Source organism: Hippocampus guttulatus, chromosome 9 (assembly GCF_054856545.1).
Source record: "Hippocampus guttulatus isolate MCC_2025c chromosome 9, RoL_Hgut_1.0, whole genome shotgun sequence".
Classification (NCBI taxonomy): Eukaryota; Metazoa; Chordata; class Actinopteri; order Syngnathiformes; family Syngnathidae; genus Hippocampus; species Hippocampus guttulatus.
The window spans coordinates 16336428-16363641 of NC_141269.1; the positions used below are offsets into that span (position 1 = coordinate 16336428).

The following is a 27214-nucleotide window of genomic DNA, read 5'->3' on the forward strand; positions in this document are numbered from 1 at the left end:
GTCACGTCATTTTCATCAATTTGTGAAAGTAAAAAAAAACTAAATAAAATTGCAGTGGTGAATTGTTGCAGTATAAAAAAAACTATTTTGTTGTTTAGCAATAACTTCAAAACTTCAATCTCGAAAGTGAAAATGTATCTTTTTTTTATTGGTACCATACATTAATTAGCAAGGGCAGAAACTAACCAAATCAAAAGATTGATACCAAACAATGATTCTACAGGGTTTGAGGAAGGTACAAGTCACCATTCAAACTCAATTTCAAATGTGTTGAAAGTGTAACAAAATAGAAATGTACAAAGACTTATAAGATTCCACTTCACTTATGATCGTGATGAATTCCAGCAGGGTCAAATCAAGAACAGCAGTACTTCTTTCAAGATTTTTATGACTCATGAATGCAATTTATAGACTAAACTGTTACAAACTATGCAGGCTGAACATCATGTTAAGCTGGTTTTAGAACATGTTTGAAGATGGCACAAATTAAAACATTGTGGAAATGGAGGAAGTCATTTTAACTTTTAAAACCAGTGATTGGAGTCAAAGTCAAACTAACATTTCAGCACATTCGCTTGACATCGGGTCAAATCAGGTTACCCAAAACATAAAACTTCTGACAGTGGAGGGGAAAAAGAACGAACAATTTATGTAGACATGAAACAGCTGAGTGAATTTCAGAATGTCCTAAATAAATACAGAAGTCAAATAAGACAAAGGAAACGCCGCCCCATGGTGCCATTGTACCCTCAGGGCTTTTATCATTTCATTTACACTTCCCTTAAAAAAAGAGGGAGGAGGAAAGAGCTGGGGTATTTTTTTCCTCATTTCTCCTATTTTGTTTCTTTACATTAGATCAAGATGGCTTTAGGTATATCTAAGTAAGAATACATCTTATTACAGTCAGACAGAACTTTGCTACTACCTTAAATATACAAGCACAAATACACAAAATGTCAAATTTCCAAAAGCAACAGAAAAGACAAAATAAAACATCCACACTAAATAATTTCCTTTTATAAACACAAAAGATAAAAACAATATATTTTAGGGGAGGAATAAAAGTCCTGTGGTGCTCCTTGGTCTGTAGCTTTTCAGTATTGGTTAAAAAATAAAAATAAAGTATTAATTGAACTGAAGATTTAATAGTAGAAATTAAAAAAACATTCTAGGGAAATATATACTGTATAAAAACTCTTCAAATGTGTAAGTGTAGGTTGCTCACGCCAGAGTCTACTCAGATAGCTCACACACCAAGGTACTGAAATTCCTACCATCGTTTGTGTATGTGTGTGTGTGTTTAGTGTGAATTGTTGCATCTCACGCTAAAAGTGTGACAATTTCAACAATTTCGCAAGACGTCTCTAAATTCTGGCCTGCTCAGTTTGTCAAAGACACGTGCTTCGGTATCTTCTCTCCTCAAACTTCTCACACACACACTTCACTGTGTGTGTCCGTCTCGCTCTCTCTCTCTCTCTCACTTGCCCACTCACCAATACTTAATCAACAAAGTTTTCTAGTGCCTTGCTGCATCAGAGCTGTCCAGAATTGAGTCGTTTAGAGGCTGGTGGACAAGTTGTCCCTAAGCACCTTGCCACCATGGCCATGCCCCACTGCTTTGTGGCATTCTTGAGTTAAGTGTGGTTTAGTTTTCTCCTGGATTCAATCACCACGTCTTCTTCATCACAACTATCATGTCACTGTCCAAAGTTGAAATTAGCAAGAGCAGACAGGACATTTTGAGTATGATATGCGGAAAAGGACTAGAAGGGGATTGGGGCCTTGATTTCGGAAAGTCACACCGTCATGATGAAGCTCTGGCAGGAGGTGTAACTGAGCTCCGCCAGGCACCGCGTGTTGGAAGAGTCCGAGCTCAAAATGCATGTCGGGGGTCTGCTAAGAAACCTGTTGCTCTCGTGACTTTTGTCTTTGGGAAGGCTCAGAGGAGGGCGCGAGGGAATTGTGTTGCGAAGGAGGAGCCCAAACTCTATTGCGATGCTTGCGAGGTGGGGTTGTCGCTCTTGCTCTCCTGGCTAGAGGGCGCCTTGTTGTTCCATGGCGAGTTGGATCCCAGAGCCGGGGAGTTGTTGAAGCTGTCCTCGTCGTCGATGCCATTGGCTGCGTCAAATTGGGTGTTCTCCAGCCGCGTAATCAAACGCTCGTCCTCGTCACCAAACTCCCCACCCATCAGTGTAGGCTCTCCCACCACCATCACATCCTGCACAGACAAAATAAAATGTTGAATACAGTCTAAATACAGCACTAGTAGTCAACACTCTTTGTAAATCATTGGGCTGTCAATACCTACATAATCATGTTTCGGCACCCATGGACTTGCATATTGGGTTATTTTTTTTCAATTGTTTTCGTGTTGTTTATTGTTTTGGCCAAAAGCATTCTGCTTAACCAGGGCTGGGCAATATGGCCGAAAATGTAATGTGGTATGCCGTAGTGCTGTGAATCTTAAACCCCCGGTGCTCAGCGACTGCTGTGCGGATCGCTAATGTAAGTTGTTGGCCCCTGTCATGAAGTGAGGTCAGCTGGTGTGCTGAAGCGGGCAACCCAGGATGCTATGAATGCCCGTGCCACTTCTGTTGAGGTAGTCGATAACAAGGCAACAACTTCTGGCCACCTGGTGGTCCTGCCCACCATGGAGAGGAAGTGAGTCCATGTTCACTTGGTCAAAACAACTCTCTGGTACTAGAAAGCGTGCCACCGGGGCTCTGGTATAGTGTTGTAACTTGGCGCGCTGGCATGCCATACAAATACCAGCCCACATCCTGACATCTCGTGAGGCCAAGCCAACGTACTAGAGGCCTTTCACACCTGGATGGGAAAGGCCGTGGATGGTGTCAAACAGCAGGCACTATTGGGTGCGGCTGGCCGGTGGAGACATCACACAAGAGTATGGCATTAGCGTAATCAAATGTGATATCCTAGAGACGCAGTTCGGTGGCCGCTTGAGTGTCAGAGTCGGCAGCCAATTCAGCAGCTATGACAGCGTAATCAAGCCCCAGGTGAAATATGAGGGATTAACACAGCCAGCATCCTTCCCATAAATTCGGATGGTTCGCCGTCACACAGGATGTTGAGGGCCAGCAGGCGGTCTGCCTTCTGCAGTTTGGACAGTTCAAAGCATCCCAAAAGGAATGACTTGAGCCCATCGTGCTTGCCAACAGCCGGTGGAGCCTCCAGCAGCACCCTCACTCTGGCTGTCATTAAGGCAATCCAAAATGGAAGTATTTTGTAACATCCTGCATTATTCCTCTCAGCTGAAGGTGAGCCTTGATGTGCTGAAACCATGGCCGTGGGTTGTGTTGTCAAAAGTGAGACAACATGACTGTTGCGGGCTAGATCCTTGCGTAGAAACCCGTCATTACTACTCACCTCAAGGTCACCAATTGTGGAGATGCGGTAAATGACGAGACGAGGAGATGAAAGCACGACATGCTTGTTAGCTTTCCGCACAAAGCTAATTCTTTACAGAGCAAGCGACTCTTCTTCAACCCTTTCAAGTCAATCATTCCTTTCTTCCTTGTGGGAGCCACACTGAGGTAGGTGTTTAATCCAGTTAGTTTGCATTATATCATGGTATTACAAGATTTGCACTGAGTTGACTAGTCATCTATTTGAACAGTTAAGCCATGCTTTCGTTCGGCATGCATTCGCTACGCCCGGATAGCGGCGGCTTCTCTGTGGGCAGACGAGCACTCTGTGACTCAGCTGTGCTCAAAAATATGCTTTTGTGCCCAAAATTTCCTCTTACGTTCTTGTAATTGTTGCTTGAAGTGCAACGGAATTCTGCGACCACATTCGGTGCCATTTATATACAAGAGCCGATTAAGGTCCATCTCCTGATGCAAGCAATGAATCAACAGAGCTTTCTGTCGAGTTTCGATAGCATAGAAAGACGATTCCAGTGATGTACTTACTGGAACCTGGCTGGACAGAGGGAAGCCACTGCCAGGACTCTTCTTCTTGTTATTGTTGTTATTGTTAGTTCCTCCTCCTCCGCTGATGGTGCTGCCACCTGACATCTTACGCTTCCGTCGTTTGTTTGGGGCCTGTCTTGATGGCTCGGCTACACACGGGAAACAGGAAGTTACATGGATGGAAATGTTTGTGTGTTTTTACTACATTGTCAGATGTTGGAATATGTGTGTTCACATACCCGGAGGTGCCACCATTCGCTGCCATTTCTGGAAGAGGCAGGTCTTGAGGCAGTCTCTGGGGCTGAGGCTGTACGTCTTGTGTCTGGACATTAGTTCCTGCATGGGCTCCAGGATCACACACAGCTAGAGCAGAGAGCACACGGGCAGAAAGCTGGTATCAAATTAAAAAGAAATAAATTACAAACCCTTCCTATTTTCAATGCCAACTTTTCAAGATGTTAAATATGAGTAAAAACAAATTACACTATAATTCAGCATATATAATTTTTTTAGTACAATAATTTTCAAATTAATGTATACAATAAAATTAAAATATCCTCAATGGAGTTCAGCTTTGCTTACAATAGAGTAAGTAGTATGAAAGAGCTATAGCTTTAAAAATATACAGTAAATCCACTATGTATAGTCATAAATTATTCTCATTATGATCTCTCTAGGGGAAATTCAATTGACACTTTGCTCTACATAATTTTGGTGCACATCACACAAAGCTGACCACACATGCACAGTCATGCATAGAAAGATGTCAGAATGAGGAAATGCGCAACAATTGATTCAAATACATTTTATTAGCAGCGGGACTTAAAAAGTGACCCTCTATTTCCTTATGGATGAGTTACAAGTTACATTTAGTTAACTTCTTGGTACAGAACAAGCTTACCGTAATACGTATCCCTCAAAGAAATACACAGCCATAATTTTAATGACTTCATGTAGTCTTCATTTTATAAACCCACACAAAATTGAGTTTTCAGCTAACAATATGGGACAATGCCATTGCAGTCTGTGGGACCAAAAGGTATTCAACACTATTTATTTACTTTTCTTTATTTGGCTGCATGTCTGCTTGTGCTGAACCTGTGTTTGACATAGTACGGGTACATCACACAGCTGGTGCATAGTCAATACATTGTCCATTGTTCATTGATAAAAATCATACGGATTTCATTGATTCAAGGTTCAACATCATGAAGAAATATTGTGCATGTCTTCAATAGATGTATATTTTGATGCAATGTAGGGATGCACTAATCCATTACCTGACCGAAACCAGGGTGAAAATAAAAAGCCACACAAACTATTTCTCTCCTAAAGGAATCTGCTGCCTGTTCATCCACAAGTATTCTCCTTTTCCTTTTGTGTAAAGTAAGAATTTGGATGTGTGTAAAATACAGAAATTGCACACGTAACTGACCTCAATGCGGTACGCTGTATGGTCGCGAAAATAAGGCACATTCACCAACCCAAGACTGTGACTCATGCAGTGAACATTGTTCAGAAGTCACATAAACTTGCAGACCCAGTCTGACTTGTACATATATTATTAGAGACTAAGACACGCACTTCTCTGAAGATCACCTTTTTTTGACCTTTTGTCTCTACGCACCTGCAAGACAGTCTTCAGGTGTATGGTCAAATTTAAAAATATATATATTATTGAAGTAAAAATTGGGTAAGACCAAGTGGAGGGTCATGATGTTTTGTGTACAACTTACTCGGAGGTAGTTTAGAGTAGAGTTTGACAGGCCACATCTTGTAATATTTTTGGACAGCTGGTCAAGCATCTGTGGGTCCTGGGCCTGAGAGAGTATTCAACAGGACAGAGTAAATAACTTGACACACACAGACAATAGCATGATATAAAAGATTCAGGGCTGCCATCCACTCACATGCATGGCCAGTATACTGCGAGGGATGAGTTCACGATGTTGTCGGATGCTAAAGTGCCACGTTTTTATCCTCATCATGTCGTCAAACATGAACTCCAAGTACAAGCGCCCCTCAACACACACCTACAGAAGGGAAGGTGAGTAGGATTGTGAATGTGCATATTCAGAGTTTGATCATTACACGGATTGCTGCATCTCACCCTGCGTTATTGGAGAAGCGTTCACAACTACTGTTAGTTAATTGATCCTTTAAATTGATTAGCGATCAACAAAGAGCATTTACATTGTTTGACTTGGCACTACAATGATGCCTCAAGTCGACAAATACTATATTAACAGGGATTGGGCAGTGGCCGTGATAATTGCCTGTAACTTAATTCTTCCTGTTACCAAGACATATTGGATATATGCCATCAACTCAGCAGCCCCTCTCTTGCATCCCGGTGCACAAAGCAGAGCCCAACCCATTCAAACATGTTGAGGATGGACAATATTTTAGGATTGAACATTTTTCGTCATTTTCAGAGTCCTAAATCGTAATGTTCACATGTTACAAAGTGCCTGTCTATTTAAGTCTGTGTTAGGATGTATGCAGCATTGCATCAACAAAAAAATAATCTCTTCATTGAGTTCGTATGCGGGTGTTCTACTCATTACGTTACAAGTTATATCATGGATATGGTTGCCCTAAGAGTAGGCACCTCCTTTATGTATTCTTGGGATGTATTCTTCCTTTGGGGGCTTAACAGAAAATAATTGAATAGGGCTGGCTTAGAAGGATGTTGTGACCATAAATAATCCTAAATATATCCCTTCATAATATTACCATGTTTTACCTACGAGCAAGTGTAGCGTATTATTTATTAGGTGAATTTTTTTCATACGTAACAACTCACCGGGTTATAAAGCACATTATCTTTGTGAAGCATCGTATGTTAAATATAGTTTATTCTGATTATACTGCATGTTTATTTGACATATTTAGCGTTATTATGCTAGGTTGAGACCGAACACGAAATATCGGATGGTGCCGCATCTTGCTTGCTTCTGTTCGCCAAACAACTACAAGGCAGGGTGGGAGTAGTTCTGGCTCTGGTATAATGAAAACATTAACGCCTGCTAGTAATAATAATAATACATTTCATTTAAAAGCGCCTTTCATGCCACCCAAGGACACTGTACAGTAGTGATTTAAATACGGATGAGAATGAAAAGGTGAATGCAACAGGAAGTCATTTGAATTAAAGACGTCCAACTGAAAAGATGACATCCATACATAAGGCACACTGGATTATAAAGCCCACTGTCAATTTTTGAGACAACTGCATTTTATGGTCCGGAGAAAAAAACGGTACTTTGGCATACACCTTCCCTCTGATTTAAACTCATACTATGAAAATTAATTATATTTGCCTGTCACTATTATAGGGATGTGGTGAAAAAATGCTCGCTAAGAGTGACAAAGAAAGAAACTTTACAATTTTGGTCGATTTTTACCTTGTGTTTACCATCTGTAAGTTAAATCAACCATTTTGCAATACATGTTCTAGACGGATACAGGAATAAACAAAATAGAAGAGGGGGACACTTACCTGTGTGAACATTGGCTTTCCATTCTGAGAGACCATGGTGCACTGATCACAGTCAAGTGAGACAAAGTTGTTGTGAAATGATTCCTTGGGGTGTTTCAGGACATAGTAGAGCTCAGTGGCACCACCTTCAAATATACTCCGAAAGTATCTTGGAATCAATGTCCGACCAATTGCTTGATGGGTGGAAAGGAAACAAATGGGTCACACAACAAAATGGTTAATTTAGTTTAACAGTAGATAATAGGCTAAATAGGGGTGTAACAAAGATGGTTTGAACCAGAAAAGCGTTTTTTGATTTGAAAGATGTAAGCGCATCAAATCGAACTGAATCTAATCGTTCCACTTTTGTATTAATCGAGATACGTAACAAATTATTTTATTAGCAAGATGTATCTTATAAGCAAATGGCACATTTGATTCAAATGTAACAACAAAAAAAGGCTTTGCCTTAGACCAGGGGTGTCCAAAGTCGGTCCTCAAGGGCCGCTGTCCTGCCTGTTTTCCAGCTCTCCAAAGAGCAATGCACCTGAATCAAATCATCAGAATCATTCTAATGCTGCTTCAGAAATGGCTGATGAGCTGATCATCTGAATCAGGTGTGTTGCAGCCGGGAGAGCTGGAAAACAGGCAGGACAGTGGCACTCCAGGCCTGGAGCTGGACATGCCTGCCTTAGACCCTCTCGAACTGAGCTGTAATATATTGAATCAAATTGTAATCCCACAGAGTGGAATCAAATCGTTCCACATTCAAACTGTACTCTCCTTGAATCGTTTCACACTTCACACATCAAAAACTGTATCAGATCGTCATTGGCATAGAAATGCACACCCGTACTAAATAGGCAGCACATCAGCAGGATGGGATGTTCATTTGACATTTGTCCTTACTGTAACGCTTGGGCCCATCTTCCAGACAGAAAGTAATGGTCAACATGGCATCATCTTCAAAAAACTCTGTAGTAAATGCATCCCACCATAGGTTATCACACTCCTACAGTTTGGAAAAAGGACAGATATTCCATTACCCACACACAGTGCTAGTGTTATGCAAAAGCGAGAATTTACAAACCTCTGTCCAGTTCTGTAGCCGTTTATTTAGTTCAAATATCCTGTAGTCTGTCTGGTTGCCATATGGTGTGTGCCTCCTACACAATAAAACGACAGGAGGTGATAACAAAAAAGTACAACGGTTGGCGTGTGGTAATAAAAGAGAAGGGAGAATTCTGAGCTGCAGCACTATCAGGGTTGTTTAAGAACCTCAATTGGCCAGATCAGACATTACTGCTCAATTGGATACGATGGAAGACCACAACATTAACTGGTTTCATGTTGTCTTACCCTATGCCTGGCTCCAGGTATGTGGGAGGATACATTGGGGTTGGACTGGAGAAGCGAGAGAGGGAGAGGGGGATTGAGAGAGAGAGAGATCCTTTTAATCACATATAGTGCAACCAACAAAGATCACAGAAACTGTCAGACAAATAGGATGAGACTATAATTCTAACACTTCTCCACTCCACCCAACATCAGATTTATTGTTACCTAATAGAGCCCACAAGAACCATATTCTGGACAACACTTCCCTTAGTAGCACACAGCAAGACATCACCATAATCTATTAAATATAATTACACATACAATTAATTGATCTTAAACAGAAAAAAGAGAGGAAACAAGGACCAACTTTGGCATCATTTTTATGCCAATGAAAAAAGAAGCACCAATGACTTTGATGGTGATTTTTCAAGGCAAATTCAACTTTGGCCCAAAGGCAAAACTTGCACTCTGCTGAAACCTGAATAACCAACCCCCGTGAAATCTTTCTCGCAGAGAACCGATAACAGGTCGGCTGCAGGAATTTCCTCATTCTCAAATAGTTCACTTCACCAGAATAAAATAATTCTCCAAGGCTGTCCGTTGGTAAAACTAACACGAACGCTTCATTACTGCGTGTTAAAATATATGGACATTGAGATTTGAACATTTTAAAGAATTCAAATCGACATCACACTGTAGTAGAATGCAATTTTCGAATAGCAAAGAATGCTATTCGCAAAAAAATAATAGTAATAATAGTAGGGCGAGGTATAGTGAAGTACTATGGGTGTCTCTTGCGTCAATCTCCACTTCATTGTGCAAAAGATATCATTTTATAAAATAAATACAAGCATACAATATGTTTTTAATTTTAAAAAAGCAGCTGTACACACACCTATATATTTATCATTTTGTTTTTCTAAAAATATCAGTACAGACAAGAATAGTGTTTAAGTACCACATGGATAACCGGCCGGTATCGTCAAGAGTAGGGATGTCTCAAGCCGATCAAAATTGTGGTGTGATCACATGGTTAGCGTTTTTCTTCATTTTCTGAAATTATATAGGTTCCAAAGTAAGAAATAATCCAAAGCTATACATTTCTTGTCAAATGGAGCAGTAATAGCTTCATTTGATATTACACAATGTTAGATTTTGTTTATTTTGGAGTGGGGGGGGGGCGCGCGATAGCGGTCACAGTGGCACGCACAGGCACGTCGTCTCTCTACTCATTGCAGCAGTCGTAAATTGCAGCAACGATGACACAAAAAATGTGAAGACACTCAGGGTAAGCCAAAATATGCTTCTAAAATATCCTAAGTAAGCCTTCCCTGCTATAAAGCTGCCTCACTGAAGAGAGGCAACCAGGCGGTTAGCAAATGTGACATGTCCAAACGACGTAACTTCATATCGATGTTAAATGAGTGTAAATTACTTGTTGACAAGCAAGCTTGTTGCCCAGGTTATAAATCAATACTTTTGTAGATGAGAGAAATCATGCACGTACCAAACAACTATATAACTGCCTCGATTTGTCATTTTGGCCCACACACGGCAATAAATATCCATGTAAATGTATTGTTAACCATTAGATAAATCAAATGCACTCAAATTGAGGCATGCCTCATTCTATATTAATGCTTCCAAATGCCTTTCCAAAAACTGAGGCCATTTGCATCACTAGGAAATTAAATGTATATATTGCACTATATAAAACAGAAAAAGACATTTTTGTAAAGCATTCTGCACACTGATATATGTTGTGATTGATGTTAACATTGTACTAGCATAAATGCCATCTGTGGCTTTTGTTCATGTACTCGTTGATTTTATGCAAAAAAAAAAAAACTGTTTCAGGAGGGGGTATTTTGCTTTTTTTAATTTAGACAATAGATCTAACAAAAAGTCATCATCATGTTTTTAAAACTTACGTTATTTATTCTCCTACTCAAACTCAACTACTCAAAAATGTCATCATGGCCTCATGCCCATTCATCCTTGCACGTTGAACATTCTCTTTTTTTGTCAAGACCTTGGAAGTAAATTTTATGAAATTCAAGACTCTTGCATCTTCATTCTGCTACATCCACAGCTTTGATGCCTTGGCATCTTTGCACACATTAAAGCCTTGAATAAGAATTACCCTTACATCTTTTATCATATTTATTTTATCGCATATTACTTTCACAAGATCTGAGACTTACTGGGCTAACCTAGGACCTCTGGGATTCTATTTTGTGCCATGTCAGGTGGAAATGTGTGTTGGAAGGACAAAAAAAAAGTGCTTGGATGCGTGTATATTTGAATTTCGAGTAAAGTAAAGGTCCTTGAATCTTTGAAAACTCAAATTGAAACATAATTTGAAAGGAGAATGACAAAATAACTAAGAACGTAAAATAAGAATATACTAAATTAATAGCCATTGGAAAAACAAAAACAAATGTCAGCTGTTCATATGCATGTTGCCCTCTTAAGGGCAGAGTCAAGTCAAGTCAACAGTATTTATAGAGCACTTTCAAACAGCCATCGCTGCATACAAAGTGCTGTACATGGAGCAATTTAACATGCACAATAAACAGTAAGACAAATCGGTAATAAAGGCGGTAGAAAGCACCAAACAGTAAAACCAAGAACAAATTAAGTCATGCTGAGTCGAATGCCAAAGAATACAAGTGAGTTTTGAGGAGGGTTTTGAAGATGGGCAGCGAGGAGGTTTGCCGAATGTTTAGTGGGAGGTCATTCCAGAGAGAGGGACCAGCAACAGAAAAGGCTCGATCCCCTCTGAGCCTCAGTTTAGTTCTTGGTACTTCTAATAAAGTCTGGTCCACAGACCTGAGGCGCCGGGCAGGTGTGTAGGGGCGGATGAGCTCAGAGAGGTAAGGTGGCGCGAGATTATTCAGAGATTTGAAAACAAATAAGAGGATCTTGAAAATAACTCTAAAATGAATGGGGAGCCAGTGAAGGGATGCCAGAGTAGGAGTTATGTGCTCCCTCTTACGAGTACCAGTCAAGAGGCGAGCGGCGGCATTCTGGACCAGCTGAAGGCGCTTAATGGAGGACTGGCTGACTCCAAAGTAAAGGGCATTGCAGTAATCGAGCCGGGATGTGACAAAGGCATGAATTACCGTCTCAAAGTGTTCATGTGAGAGGAGAGGTTTTATTTTGGCCAGCTGTCTAAGGTGAAAGAAGCTGGATTTAACAACGGCACCAATTTGCCGATCGAGTTTGAAATCACTGTCCAGTTTAAGGCCCAAGTTTGAGACTGTTGACTTAAGATAAGGAGACAGGGGGCCCAAGTCTACAGGATGGAATGTACAAGGGCCACTGGGACCAAACAATATCACCTCTGTCTTCTTTTCATTGAATCTCAAGAAATTTTGTGCCATCCAGGTTTTGATTTCTTCCAGACAGGATAGGAGTGGCCTTAATGAGAAGGCGTCTTTCTTGCTCAGTGGGACATAGATCTGGCAGTCATCTGCATAGCAGTGGAAGGGAATACCATGTTTCCTTAAGATGGAACCCAATGGGAGCAGATACAGCGAGAACAGCAGAGGCCCCAGAATTGAGCCCTGTGGAACACCACATGACAGGGGAGCAGTGCGTGACTCAGAGCAGCCAAGGCTGGAGTAATGCAAGAGTGGTGCATGGATGGAGTAAACACTCGAAAGGAGAAGAGAAGTTGTCAACTATTAATACTGCTCGTATTTCACGGATTGGGAAGAATGGATATTTCCGCAGTGTTTGTGCATTATTTGAAGGAATATCACTTTTTTCGCGGTTACCATATCAATGGGGTCCTCTTTTAACTTAGGCAGTCGCACAAGCAATGTTAAAGGGTGCCATTAAACAACTTAAAGAATGCTCAGGAAAGGCAGGATCTCACACACCCACACACACACTACACTACGCGCTTGCTACGCAAGCAACATGGTGCAGTCAGGGTACTTTCACAACGTCGGCAACTTGTAAACGCACCACGCCGTTCTGCGATTGTAACATATTAAAGACTGAGAAAAGGCCAAAGCATGATTTAAATTTTAATCTGCCAGATTTAATTCACAGTTACAAAACTCACCCCACGTCTCTGTCCAGCATGGTGCCGGGATGGAAGGGGGGGAAAGTGCTACCGTTGGGGGGCTCCTTGGGGGAGTACAGCTTGAACGACTTTGAGGAACAGCCTGGAAGGAAAACCAGAGGGGAGAAAAAAATTAAAACAATAGGTAGTATTTGTTTCTTATCTTTGAAGAACTGCAGTTAATTCACAGCGTTGCTAATAAACTGAAAATAATAAATTAAACATATAGTATCGCATAAAAATTATGCATAGAACACTTCTGGAAGACGCAACCACCTGGGGCTATTAAGTCCTATATTATGACAAAAAAAATTAAATGAAAAATTTTAAAAAGTTCCTGTGCAGGGGGGCCCCGCTATTCCCGGGGGTTTGGAACCAGCCTGGCCCGCGAATAGCGAAAATATGACACTGAGAATTTTCTTGTGCATGTGTTTATACACACACACACAAACACTGATAAACATTCCATATTGGCTTTCCATGAAAAACGGATGGAAATGAGGGAAAAGTAGTTCAATAAAATTTAAAATACCGAACATTTTTTGAAAAATAATTTCAAATATGCTAATCGACATTGAGTATGAGGGGGTACACTCCACTGTATGCACTGTGCTTCTGTTACACACTTGTCAGTATAATACAGTCCACAAGTACTAACAGACACAAAGTCCCTTGCCCCTAATACTTGTCTAATTGACCAGCTCTCTTCAGGCTACCCACAGCAGCAGCCACCAGGTCACGACCCCAGCCGTTACCATAGTGAAGCCCCGCCTTATGATGTCTTGTCTCAACATAATAAAGGTATGCCCCCTTGTCTTTGTGTGACAGATTTTCAAGCACATATAAAGGGGATGTGTGCTTGTTCATGAACAACAACAAAAGTATAAAGTATTTTCATGTTTAGAATGTTTAATTCGCATTTCCATAGTATACTGTATTCCTACTAGACAATGTGACAACCACTGGTATGCATGAATATTCCCAAAAAATTGTTTTGACTGTGACAACACAAGATTGTTGTTTTGTCAGGAACTAAAACAAGTTTCACAACTTCAACCATAAAACTATGCCTTAATTTCATTGTCAACAGAAGCCATTTATCATGCAGGCAAACTGTAATGTGCAATGGACTGGGCGCAACAACAAGAGGGAGGGGAAAAACCCCTAACACAAATGGAGTTGATAAATAAATAAATAATCGATGTTATGCGTCCATTAGTTGGTGAGAGCTCCATTAGCTCCTCTCCTCCCCTGTTAGTGGTTAACGACAGGCAGTCCCAATCACATCAGCAGGATTCCACTTCCTCCATTGGGAATTTGTTCATTCCTGTCCAACAAGCTGCACTGTCCAAACACACACACAGTGAACATGCATGATATGCCGAGGCTCAACACTACTTGTATGACACCAATGACTAAAAGATACCCGCTCAAGAAAAATATACACAAAAACTAACTACTGTATTCACTTGAAAACAACAAACGTTACGAAGACTTCAACCACTCAGCAGCTTGCAAGGAAACACAAACAAATCAAACTTTCCCTACAAACAAAACCTGCTGCGAAACGGGGAGGTTCGTTATAAGTTGAATGTAACACTTGCAAAGGCATCTTGGACACATATATTATTTCTCAATCCGTTCACACACATTTTATAAGGGACTGCGAGGTTACAAAGGCAATTAGAAAGGCACCAAGCACACAATGCTAAACATGAGCAGCTAGCTATGCGAAGCGCTATCTTGACACATTTCGAAGCAAAAGACGGATTCGGGCGCGCATGAAAGTAAATAATGTAGAAGCAGACAAACTTTAAACATTCACAACAAACGCTCTTACTGGCCTTCATCGCCAATGGGTGAAACCAGACCTCGTCGAAGATTTTGTGGACGTGCTCACGGTAGCAAGCCCAGATGGCAGCTTGTATCCACCACTAGCTGCTCTGCTAAAGCCTTAGCATTAAATCTATTTTTAAAGCACAAGTCACCAAGATAAACAAAGAAATCGCAGCCCAATCAGCCGGTCTGCCATGACTAATCGTGGAACCGGCTGCGGAAGAGATGCGCGGCTTGTAGCCGGGCCGAGCGAGTGTTTACCTGCGCTGAAGTCCAATGAGAAAACGAATGTTTACAGATCTGTGCTAGGGTCCGTACGTACGCTCCGATAGGCCCGCTGAATGAACGGCGAGGCGCAACGGAGCCAACACAACACGTCCCAGTGAAGGCGATCGATGCAGTTCTCCGCGAACTGTGAGGCCCAGGAAGCAATACGGCCCAAATTGCGGGAGTGTGACCGCTATGTGTTGTCCCGCATGAGGCCTTGTCAAAGGGCTGAAGCCTGTTGTGGGTTTACATACGGACCCCGATGAGCCCTTTGTTCACGGGAGGACATGAACAATAGCTCAAGGCCCTCCTCCTCCTCCTCTTCTTCTTCTTCCTCCTCCTCCTCCTCCTCCTCTCTCTCCGCAGTACATTTGCTCTTCTCTCCTCTGACCGCCACCGCCAGTCGCCCCCATCCACTCCAATGCTCGTATAGGTTGTCTGCTAAGCATTTTTCCCCTCTTCCTCGTCCTCCTTCACCCCATGTCGTCCTTCTAAGTGACACAGATGAGAATTGGCCTAATGCAGCCAAGTGGAAGTACGTTTGGAAATGCAGATCATGTTGACTGCAAAGTGATGTTCATGTGCACCTAATTAGTGCACACCAGATTGAGTTACATAAGTAAAAGAAAGAAAGAAAGAAACAAAGAACTGTTAAATTTAACATTTTAAAAATTCATAAAAATATCACAAAACGTGGATACGCAGGTGATTTACGTGCCTACTGGAAGTGCATTTAATTGGTCTGCATAGTTTTACTCTTTTTCTAATTAATTTTAGAAACGTAAGATGTAGTTTCAGTTACTTATAGTTTTTGAAAAGCATTTTTCTACGACTTTAACCTACAGTATTTCATTTTCAAAAATGGTTTTCCATTTTAATTTTTGTCCTTCATTTATCTTTTTCTCATTTTCTATATCACAAAAAAGAGTGCATACAGTTCTTATGTCCACTGCATTTTTGGTTGAACAAAAAAAAAGAGTATATATTGCACGACACTTTGAACGTGTTTCTCATTTGTTTTCAGTTAAGTGTCTCATTGTTAAACTCAGGTATTTCGTATCAATTTTTGTGACACCGTACAGACGAATAGAACATTTTGTGTCGTATGTCGTTTGCATCAGTAGTGTAGTGGGGATTTTTTAAGTGGGTGTACGCGATTCTGGGATGTTCTATATATACATACAGAACATCAATCATAGGCTACAACACCAGTTGAACTAACGTTAAATTTAATGTTTTACTACTCCAAAATAATCACAGGCCAACGTTATTAAGCATAACTCGCATTAGGGCTAAAACCGAAATAAAAATTGAATGTGGCGTCGGGAGAAGTGGGTGGACGGCGTACCACGCCCACTACACCCCTGGTTTGCATGGCTATATGATTCTCACTTTGGTTCAAAGCGTTTGGATTGTCCTGGGTTAGCTGTCTTCTCTTCTGTCCCCCCCCCCCCCTCTCTCTCTCTCACTAAAAACGTTTGTTCATATTTTCATTTTTAATACAGAAGTGTAAAACTATGATGACAGCTTTTGTATTCACAAGGCTGTGCGATTCTAGCAAGATTATAGCATTGTAGTATTCAAAAGGTACTGCTTTTCTCCCACCCTCTGTTCCACAGTCACTCATGCACACTCGCATTCACGCACACACACGCACAGAGCTTTAAGCCTAAAGGAGAATCCCATGGCCTCTAAATCTGCTTAAATCGCCTCAAAATATAATCAGATATTCAGATCACAGCCAGAAAGGATTCACCCATATGGATAAAGTTGGAAATAAAAAAAGAACAGGTATTATTCAGTGTATGTCTGACATGTGTGGATCAGCAAAAACAGGGTGCTGAGTTTTGCACATACAGAGAGTGAAATCACATCCATGCAGCCATCCATCCCTTTTCTCCATTGCTAGTACTCACTGGGGTCATGGGGGAAACCATTGCAAAAACGCAGGAAGGCCAGAGCCCATTTTAGAAAACCCAACCTCAGAACTGTTGGAGGAATGTACTAAGCAGTAACCACTACTACACCATGACAAGTGAAAATGCAGCCCTTCATAATTTTTAATTTTTTTTTAATTAACGTATGAGCACACAGGCAAACAACCATATTATGGTAACATGTCCATCTATTCTAGTCTGGAATGAAGACAAAATTAGGCAGCAGTCATAAGTCAGGCGACTCCAGTAATTAAAGGTTCACATACATATTCATATATCTGTCTTATGACTTCATTAAAGTATGCTTCACAACTGAGGATTACGATGACCTGAAACAACTTTTTATTTTTTCACCCCCATACCTCCTTTTTTCTACCTAGAGCCTATCCGTATCATGTAGCAAGGTGGTGGTGGACCCCAAAAAGCAGGCAGGAGGGAGGAGCAGGGTGTATTTGAAGAAGTGTATTGATAAAACACAGAAAACTAAATCCAAAACAAAGTCATGAAAACGAATCCAAAGTAACAAACAAAAACAATGGCAGAAACTAAAAATTCTCAATAATAAAAACATGACTAAAACAAACATGATAGCAGCATACCAACAGCCACAAACAAACATGACAGCAGCAAAAAGCAACAATGACCCGCCACTGAGTGTTCGGGCAGGAGTCCTTTTACACAACTAATAATTACATAATGACCAACAGGTGTGCAACTGCAGGGGGAGCCCTACAGTGCCACCTGTTGGTCCCAAACCAAATCATGACTGTGACATCGTCCTTCTGAGGGAGGTTATCGCCCAGAACCCTTTTTCCTCCAAAGAACCAGGGAGGGTGTGGGCCCGTGTGGGGGAGCTAATTGCAGAGGCCCTCCGCGAGGAAAGCTTTGAGGTGGATGCTCGCAGGTGTCGGGAGAGGACCATGCTGCTGCTGGATTACTACAAGAAGCAAGACTTCCTCAAGTTACGCAGGTTTGGGACTGAGGCCTTATATGCCGAAAAGGAGGATCTGCTCCATGAGGTGTTAGAGCTGGAGGCAGAGAAGGGCGTGGCTGCCTGTGGGGACTTCAATAAATATCAAGTTGATGAATTGAGGAAGCGAGCCGCAGAGGAACTCAATATCCCAGAGCAGGACAAACCTCCGCTCCCAATCATACAAATAAGTCCAGCAGGTGAGCATGAAGAAGACCATGTTGAAATGGCGCCCACGTCCAAAGGTGCCTGCCAGTGCTGCTGCCAGACCTACTCTGAGATTCTCAGCTTCCTGGAGAAACGCTACCAGGCAGAACAATGGCTGTGGGAGGAGGAACTTGCCCTCCGCCGGGAGGAACTTGAGATCCAGAGGTGCAAGATTATTTTGGAAAGAGAGCGCTTGGAAGTGGACAGAAAGAAACGTCTGTCACGTAGCAATCTGTCACGTTTGCGAGGTGGTGGTGGACCCCAAAAAGCAGGCAAGAGGGAGGAGCAGGGTGAACTTGATGAATTGTATTAAAACAGAAAAAACTAAATCCTAAACAAACAAAGTCCAAAGTATCAAACAAAACACATGACTGAAGATAAAACATACCTATGACCTAGTGATGGGTCCAGCGACACCGATGCGTTGACGCATGCGCCGGGCTCACAGAGCAAACCATGTGTCGGTGCATGTGCTGCTTCATTACGTCACGTGATTGACACATGAACTGCACCGGCGCAGTTTAGACTGCATCGGCTGCGTTGACACAGTCCAGGCTGCTAATTGACACATCGGCTGCGTTGACACAGTCCAGGCTGCTAATTGACACAGTCCAAGCTGCGCCACTTAGTCCAGGGGGCGTCGACTCAGTGCAGGGGGCATTGACGCAGCAAAAGCCCGCACAGTGTATCCTAAGGAAGTGCGTCTGGCGACACGATGCCGATTGCCGAAACAAGCCAGACCTCACCCTCGCTCGAATAAAAATATATGTTTGAGCAATATGGAAAACACACTGATTATCAGAAAAAATGTGTCCGTCTGACTTCGAGCGTCATGTCGTCTGTCATATAATAGGCTATTATTATATGAGAAGTGCTTTATGAACGTTTGTACTGTACGTCATACTCCAGTTGATTGAGAGGTCCCGCCTATAAGGGGGAGTTCCAGAAAGTGACTGCGAGTGAGCACACCGCATGTTTGATGACTCTGCCACGTTGCTATTAAAAGTCACATAAAACGTAAACCTTGTCTGCTGACCATCATTACATCGGCTAGGCTAGTTTAGCTGTTGTCGTAGTTCAAAGCTTAATGTGTGGCGTGGGTTGGGTCGGCGCCGCGAGTACGTGCTCGCGCTCACAGCAGAGAGCAGCAGACTATCGACTGCTGAGACGCGCTTCACTCGAGTGACGTTGCTACAGTACGTGCATATTATGGAGCAGCTTCCGGACAAATACAAATTGTCCGCCGTGTAGAACCATTTTGATCTCCTTTTGGAGAATAAGGTATTTATTAAAATCTCCTTGTCTCTCCAAGTGCCTCTCGGATTTTTGACATGTCTTATTCCATTGTGTGTGTGTGTTCTCCACAACAGGGGAAATAGCATGCATTAAACGCAACAGACTGAAATTTAAAACACTGGAGCATCTTATTTTTCTAAATCAAAATTTGTGAAGACAAAGCCCACAAGCATCCTCATTCACATGATTTTCACATTATTGAAACACATTGAATGATACAATATGAATGCATGGATGTGAACGATATTGTCAAGGGTCAATGTCATCTTTATTGTCAAATATGCTTTATGTATGACATGCAGCATAGATGAAATTTCTTCCTCTCAATCCTCAGTGCATATATGCATGCAAACATGCTGTGCATTAAACACACACAGCTAAGAAAGGATAGCAGCTACACTGTATAAAAAAGACATGTAATCTGAACAGTATAGACAATATAAACAATATAAACAGTATAAACAACAACATAAACAATGGAGCTTGTGGCTATTGTGGGTAGAGTGAGGTAGTGCATTGTCTACACTTCATCATCAAATCAGTTTGTTCAGCCTGTCAAGTGGGTTGGCTGCAGGGATTTTGAAGGTCCAGCAGGTGGCAGTGGTCAGCGACACAGTATCAGCACAGTATCAACACAGTGTGTCATTGTGTCGACACGCCTCATGAGCCGGAAAGTTTCCGGGCTATTTATATTTTCGCCATGAGGACGTCGCTCAGAAGTCGAGTAAGTGCTGGACGTGCTGCGGCTTTTCGTCAGTCAATCAACTGAACTCAACTCAACTGTATTTCTTGAGCACTTTCAGCCATCGCTGCATACAAAGTGCTGTACTAACATATACAACAGTAAAGCAAGCAGGTTTTGGTCATAGTATGACCAAAACAAACCTGACAGTAGCAAAGAGCAACAGCCACAAACAAACATGACAGTAGCCAAGAGCAAACAGCAACAATGACCCGACAATGAGTGGTCGGGCTGGGAGTCCTTTTAAAGCACTAATTACCTAATGACCAACAGGTGTGCAGCTGCAAGGGGAGCCCAACAGTGCCACCTGTTGGTCCCAAACCGAATCATGACAATCCGGTTGACTTCAGGCAAGAGGCGGGATGCATATAGACAAACAACCATTCACACTCACATTCAGACCTCACAATGTAGTCTTCAATTAAAAAGCATGTTTTTGGAGGAATTTGGCAAGGGGGAACATGTACAAACCTCAATTCCAATGAAGTAGAGGCATCATTTGAAACGTACATTAAAACAGAACACATTTGCAAATCAAACTATGGCAATTGCTGGGGCTCACAGTGCACATGGGTGGAGTTTTCTTTTTGCGCTTTGTGGGAGTGAACACAGCCGACTAGATTCTCGGCCAATCAAAGCAGCTACTCTCATTTTCTTTAACTACACACCCCAATTCCAAAGAAGTTGGGACATTGTGTGAAATGTCAATAAAAACATAGATATAATTTCATCTAAGTGGCCCGGTGATCCAGTGGTTAGCGCATCGACCTCACAGTGCAGAGGTACCGGGTTCGATTCCAGCTCCAGTGTGGAGTTCGCATGGTCTCCCCGGGCCTGCGTGGGTTTTCTCTGGGTACTCCGGTTTCCTCCCAAATTCCAAAAAACATGCGTGGCAGGCTGATTGAACACTCTAAATTGTCCCTAGGTGTGAGTGTGGGCGCGGGTGGTTGTTTGTCTCTGTGTGCCCTGCGATTGGCTGGCAACCAGTTCAGGGTGTCCCCCGCCTGCTGCCCGAAGACAGCTGGGATAGGCTCCAGCACCCCCCGCGACCCTTGTGAGGATGAGCGGATCTGAAAATGAATGAATGAAGGAATAATTTCATCTGTGCTGTATGTTGCCCATAGAGCATATTTGACAATAAAGCTTGACTTGACTTGACTTGATATTCCGTATTCAGTTGAATACTCAAGACAAGATGTTTAATGTTGAAACTGATATACTGTACGTTGTTGTGTTTTGCAAATACTGTACACTCTCATTTTCAATTTGATGCCGCAACATGTTCCCAAAAAGGTGGGACAAGGGACACCAAAGACTGGCAAATTTGAGGAGTGCTCCAAAAAAATGAAATATGTCACAAGTGACAGGTTATTTGGAAACAGATGAGTGTCATGATTGTGTATAAAAGGAGCATCCACAAAAGGCTCAGTTGTTCACAAGCTCGAGTGGAGCGAGGTTCACCGCTTTGTGAACAACCGTGTGAGCAAATGGTCCAACAGTTTAATAACAACGTTTCTCAACATCCAATTGCAAGGAATTTAGAGATTTCATCATCCACAGTCCACAATATAAATCAAAAGACTCAGAGAATCTGGAGAAATCTATTGCATGTAAGCGACAAGGCCGAAAACCAACACTGAATGCTGGTGACCTTCAATCCTTCAGGCAGTACTGCATCAAAAACCGACATCAATGTGTCAAGGATATCACCGCAGGGGCTCATGATCACTTCACAAAACCAATGTCAGTAAGCACAGCTCGGCACCACATTCATTCAGTGCAACTCCAAACTCTACGATGCAAAGCAAGAGCCATTTATCAACAGCACCCAGAAACGCCGCCAGCTTTTCTGGGCTCGACCTCATCTGAGATGGAGTGACACAAAGTGAAAAGTATGCTGTGACTTGTGAATTCCACATTTCAAATTGTTTATGACACAAGGAAGGTCAAAGAGCAAAAGGACCATCCGGATGGATTGAATGCTCAAAAGCCAGCATCTGTGATGTTAGTGTCCAAAGCAAGTGTAACTTGCACTTCTGTGAAAGCCCCATTCGTTCTGAAAGGTACACGAAGATAACATTATTTTCAAGGACGGTTTGGCTTCTTAGTCAAAGAGTGCCAATAATATGCTGACCTGCCAGCAGTTTTGTCTCTAGTTGAAAATGTGACACATTATGAACCGCAAAATATGACAACTGAAGTTATGCATCAAGAACGGAATGAATTCCACCTACAACGCTTGAACAATGAGAATCAGAATCATCTTTATTGGCCAAGTATGTAGAGCACACAAGGAACAGTGTCCTTCGTTCCTAACCGCTTGAATGTTGTTAAAAGCAAAGGCGATGCAGTGGAAAACATGCCTTTGTTCCAGCTTTTTTGGAATGTGTTGCGGGCATCCAATTCAAAATGAGAACATATGTGCAAAAAACACCCCAAAACCAAAACAAAAAAAACCCCAAACAAAAACAATCACCTTTTTTAGTTTGAACATTTGACATGTTGATCCCCATTTAACGTATACAGGTGCACGTGCGTTCTTCGTAAAAACTTTTCATTTGCGTGTGGGAGCAATTGTGTTTTACTGTTTTGGGGAATTTGACAGATCGCGCTGCTCCTCGCTAGGCATTTCAGCGGATGTTTTTTATTGCACCCCTCCAATGCACCTGACAATTTGATTACAGAAAGTCGACTAGATTGAAGACAAGGTGAAACCAGGTGAAACCAAGTATAATGCAATTTTGGTGTATTTGATCAAGGCGCAGGCAGACAGATTCCACACTCCACTGAAACGTGTGGTGGATATCATCATATTTCATTGATACATATGACAACAGCGTGCATCAAATCCTCTGAATCACTCTAGAAATCAATTCACTGAATTGAATTACGCGTCTGCCGTGTAGTCTGTGGCTGTGTCTAAATTCACAGCCCGCATGGCATCACTTCAGGCATGACTCAACTGCACGTGGTGTCCAAATTCACATTAAACCTGTCCAAATTTGCCATGGTTTGTGGGGTCCACTGGGGCTACATGAGGAGGAGCCTTTGGAGGTGTCAAAGGATCCAGCGTGCAAATTGGCTTTCTAGAATTTGGAAACAACGTGCGGTCGAAAATGCTTTGAATGACCCAACCTGTAAATTTGGACACATCCTGTGTGCCTCACCTGCACTGAAATTAATCTATGTAATATTACTTTTTCAATTTAATGACTGAGATAAATAGAGTTTCCATGCAACTGCAGAAAACTGCTTTTTGGCTTATCACTACAATATGATCACCCTATAATGTAAGTGCTGTATAAATAAAGTTCAGTTGAGTGAACAAGTAAATAAACCATCTTCGTATCGAAGTGCCATGTCAATAGTTTGACTGAAAATCCATGACATTGTTAAGTCGCTATGCAAAGCTATAAATCCAATGGCATTCGTCAACAAAATAATTTGTTACGTCCATTCTCAGTTGACTGTTACAGATGTGTTGAATCATGATGAACGGTTCAAATATGCACCTCTGTAAAGGACAATGTGTCAGACGTTAAGGAGATAAACTTCAAGGCACGCCACTCACCCGACCAGAGACCAAATGAGGCTGAGCTTGATTTTATGTGGATACTGTATTTCATCAAACATAGTAAATGTATGACACAATTACAATCATATCCTAGGAGGTTTCTCTCAATATTTTTGGCAGCATCCGTTTAGTTTAGTACAAGGGTGAAGAGTCCCTTACGGCATCGCGTGCAAATGTGTAACCTATGTGGACTTGTCTGTCTTACACTATGACCATGGTAGCCATGGTAACGCAAGCAAGTTTTCACAACTGGAGAGTGGCTAAGAATCATCTCTGGGCACACAGGGGTTAATCCTCTGTGTGTGTGTGTGTGTGTGTGTGTGGGTGTTGGTGTGGGTGTGTGTGGGTGCGCGTGTGTGTGTGTGTGTGCGCGCGTGTGTATGTGTGTTTTGTAAGCTTTGCCATTGAAATTCTACATGACTGGGACTGGGTTAATCCACAGAGCAAGTGTTGGGTGATGGAGATGCAGTGGGGGTAGGAGGTGTATCAGGATAAGGCTTTAAGGGCTTACACACACCGTCTCTTTCGCTGTGAGGCATAGGGCAGGCCTTATCTTCAAGCACCACCCTAACCAGTGACACACAAACACGCACATACACACGACGCACACAAATGTTAAGCCGCTGAACCTTCCCTGCACTGGCTAGCCTCATAGCTAAAGCCAGAAATCCAAGTACTATGTAAGCAGAATACAGTATATCACCGAATGGAAAAAATAGATTAAAAAAAAAAGTTTTTTTGTTTGCTTGTCAGACTACATTTTAGACAGTAGCAGTTTGTGCAATTAACAACTTGCGCTCTGACAAGAATGGGCAGTAAACGAGCATGGGTATGATCAGCAAATGCTCCATAATGAGAAGCAATCCACTCATGCAAAAGATTGATGAGCTTCTTCCATTAACAGTCACGTGACTATTCTAATTAAAACACAATATGATTCAAGTTAACCTCAAAATATATGATCATAGAAGTTCATGTTGTATACCAGTCGGGGAGAAAACAATTATGATATTACCATCAATGTGTACAAAATTTGTGCCAAGATAGTTGTGGAACAAAACAGATGTGTTTGTTACGTACATTATATATACAACGGTCAAAACCATGTAATCACTTGCACAGTGCAATACGTATACTGTATATAAACAAAGATAAGAATGCTCACTTTGGATTGACAGTGACAGAGAGCAATAGTAGCTTAAACGATACGTTTATTGCAATGGTGTACAACTGTACTGCATCTACTGGTAAGCAATATTTTAACACTCGTGGTTCTCAGAATGACATAATGCAGCTATGCAACACTGCGAACAACAGCCAATTTCATAAACACCTTGTTAAATGAAAAAATATTTGGTTCACTATGGGCTTGATTTGGTTAAAGTGAAATATTATGTGATAATTCAAATCTAGCACGTCATTTAATGATGAGCAACCGCACACTATATGGCCAAAGACGTCATCTGTGTTCAAATGACAGTAGAAAGCATAAAGAATAACAACTGAATCCAATGAAAGCATCAGGAAATCTTCTTGTGTTTGGTTGCTTTTTCACATCACAGCTTAAGATAACCTATTATGTTATATGTAACACAGAGCAATGATCCCGTTGGGAAATTTTGTGTAAACACAAACATTTCTCATGATCCTTATTGTGGTGTTCATAGCTCAATTCCCTTGCGTGTGTCTGTCTGTTTTATGGTTCTTCAGCCCCTAATTTCCCATTCACACAACTTAGTGGCCATGGCTGGCATCCACTACTGTAACTGTTTTCTTTTGCCCAAGGGGCAGGCGTGATTGACACCTATGAATTCAGTTCCAGCAACAAGGGGCCAAGCATACATTTGACGTGAATCACAATCAATTGTCATAATTTTTTTTTTAAAAACACATCAGACTGTAAGAGACGGTTTCCATTTTTCTAGTAATGAGCCTACCTCAAATAGTTGGTGAACAAATATTAATTTTACATTTGATAAGTAATTAAAGGGGGCACACCGTGAATAAACTCCCCGATGTGCGCTGAGCGAAGTTGACCTCTCTCTTTAATCCAATTTAATCAAAGCACGAGCAGCGGGGGGGCAGATGAGAATGAACCAGAGCTGAGAGAAGCCACAGCAAAAGCAGTCTGGCTTGAACGTGCCTGAGTCATGTGCTGCTGAATCAGCTATGCGAGAGGCCACAAGGAAAAGGTCATCTTACCTCCCTCAGTTTCTAGCTGTGACATGGCCATTTTGTCACCCATAAAGTCACGTTGACTGCGATACACTGCTCAAAACCCTACACTCTTGTGTCGTGTGTTCATGCCTCTCCCTCTGTGTGATATCTCCAGTGTCCAGACTGTCAGCTCGGAGGCATTGCAGGGTGAGGAGGGGGCACTTCCACTCACTAGTCAACAGGAAACTGAATGTCTGCCTCAGTTCTGATAACAACCATCCCATTTTCTCTCTCTTAACAACTCACTCTTCCGCGCTCATCTGGAGTCAGCTGACTAATGCAAAACGACTATTATGAAGTTCCTGTTTACCGCATTAAATAGAAATTTTGCTTCCTATAATTTGTGCAACACTATGATGAAACACCTTGATTTGTCTAGTGGGATACAAAGTTTTATTGATTGTCTCAACGGTATGTGCCCTGTGATTGACTGCTGACTAGTCCACATTTTTCCCGAAGTCAGGTGGGATGGACTCGAGCTCTCTGCAACCCTGAACAGGATAGTAAATGGATGAATGGATGATTTATTATTCAGCAGCACGGTGGACTAACCTTGAGAACATCTGCATCACAGTTTGGAGGTTTTGAATCTTAGCACCGGCAAAATTTTGCATGTTCTCCATGTATTTACGTGGGTTTGCTCTAAGTAATCCAGATACCTCCAGTATTGTAAATACATGCATGTTAGATTAAGTAAGGTGAATGTGAGTGTGAATGGCTGGTTGTCAATTTGTGTCCTTCGATAATTGACTCGCAACCAGTTCAGGGCGTACCCTGTCTCTGGCCCAAACTGGGGAAGGCTCAAGTTCACCTCTGACCCTAATGAGGAGAAGCTGTAAAAAACACAACTTGTATTTTGGGGGACTCAAGTTTTGAAAAAAATTAAAATATAAATTAATGACGTTTATGGCAACCATATTAGTTAGCACAACAAAACAATTCAGTTGTTTCCTCCAAAACTGTTTGCTAAATTGTTTTCCTTACTTCTTAAAGTTGGGACACAATAAATGGCACAATTAGTGAAAATCTTATTTCTTTTTTAAAATGCGGGAAAGACAACTTTCACATTTTAAATATTTTTTTGAACTTCCCACATTCAATTGTATTGAAGTTTGTAGCCTTGAAATTGTAAGTTCACAAAAAATAATTTCAGTGTCGTAAATAATTGGATAATGCTCTTGTTTATAGATTAAATATGAATCAACTCCTACAACAAAATGTATTATTAAATATATTTTGCAACATATCCATTGATTAAAAATGTACGCAACTTGTACTCAGTCAAGCATTCAGACTTTTATATTTCCGATTTGACAATCTTACTTAAATACAGAGCGGAATT

At 41.6% G+C, this 27214-nt stretch overlaps 2 protein-coding genes across 2 annotated transcripts; one reads left to right on the plus strand and one right to left on the minus strand.

Annotated features, from left to right (window-relative positions):
• Nucleotides 1-127: 127 nt before the first annotated feature.
• Nucleotides 128-25983, minus strand: ldb1b (LIM-domain binding 1b). Its single transcript, XM_086119832.1, has 11 exons — nt 25858-25983; nt 12827-12929; nt 8773-8817; nt 8504-8579; nt 8323-8425; nt 7435-7607; nt 5843-5965; nt 5669-5752; nt 4172-4295; nt 3933-4081; nt 128-2218 (listed from the first exon to the last, which is right to left on the minus strand). Exons 1-11 carry the CDS (start codon nt 25898-25900, stop codon nt 1988-1990), a joined length of 1254 nt encoding a protein of 417 aa, XP_085975958.1. The 5' UTR covers nt 25901-25983; the 3' UTR covers nt 128-1987.
• Nucleotides 16690-20413, plus strand: LOC147200584 (uncharacterized). The gene is made up of 3 exons (XM_086119119.1): nt 16690-16698; nt 17574-18267; nt 20355-20413. The coding sequence occupies exons 1-3, from the start codon at nt 16690-16692 to the stop codon at nt 20411-20413; spliced, it is 762 nt and encodes a 253-aa protein (XP_085975245.1).
• Nucleotides 25984-27214: the final 1231 nt, after the last annotated feature.

Bases quoted from the DNA above. Each gene is read 5' to 3' on its own strand.
- LOC147200584 (XM_086119119.1), top strand. The intron at 18,268-20,354 runs GTAGCAATCTGT...AATGACCAACAG, and splicing joins CAGAAAGAAACGTCTGTCAC to GTGTGCAGCTGCAAGGGGAG.
- ldb1b (XM_086119832.1), bottom strand. From the start codon at position 25,900: ATGGGTGACAAAATGGCCATGTCACAGCTAGAAACTGAGGGAG. The intron at 8,426-8,503 runs GTTTGTAAATTC...TCCAAACTGTAG, and splicing joins GGCTACAGAACTGGACAGAG to GAGTGTGATAACCTATGGTG. The intron at 5,753-5,842 runs GTGAGTGGATGG...ATACTCTCTCAG, and splicing joins GCAGTATACTGGCCATGCAT to GCCCAGGACCCACAGATGCT.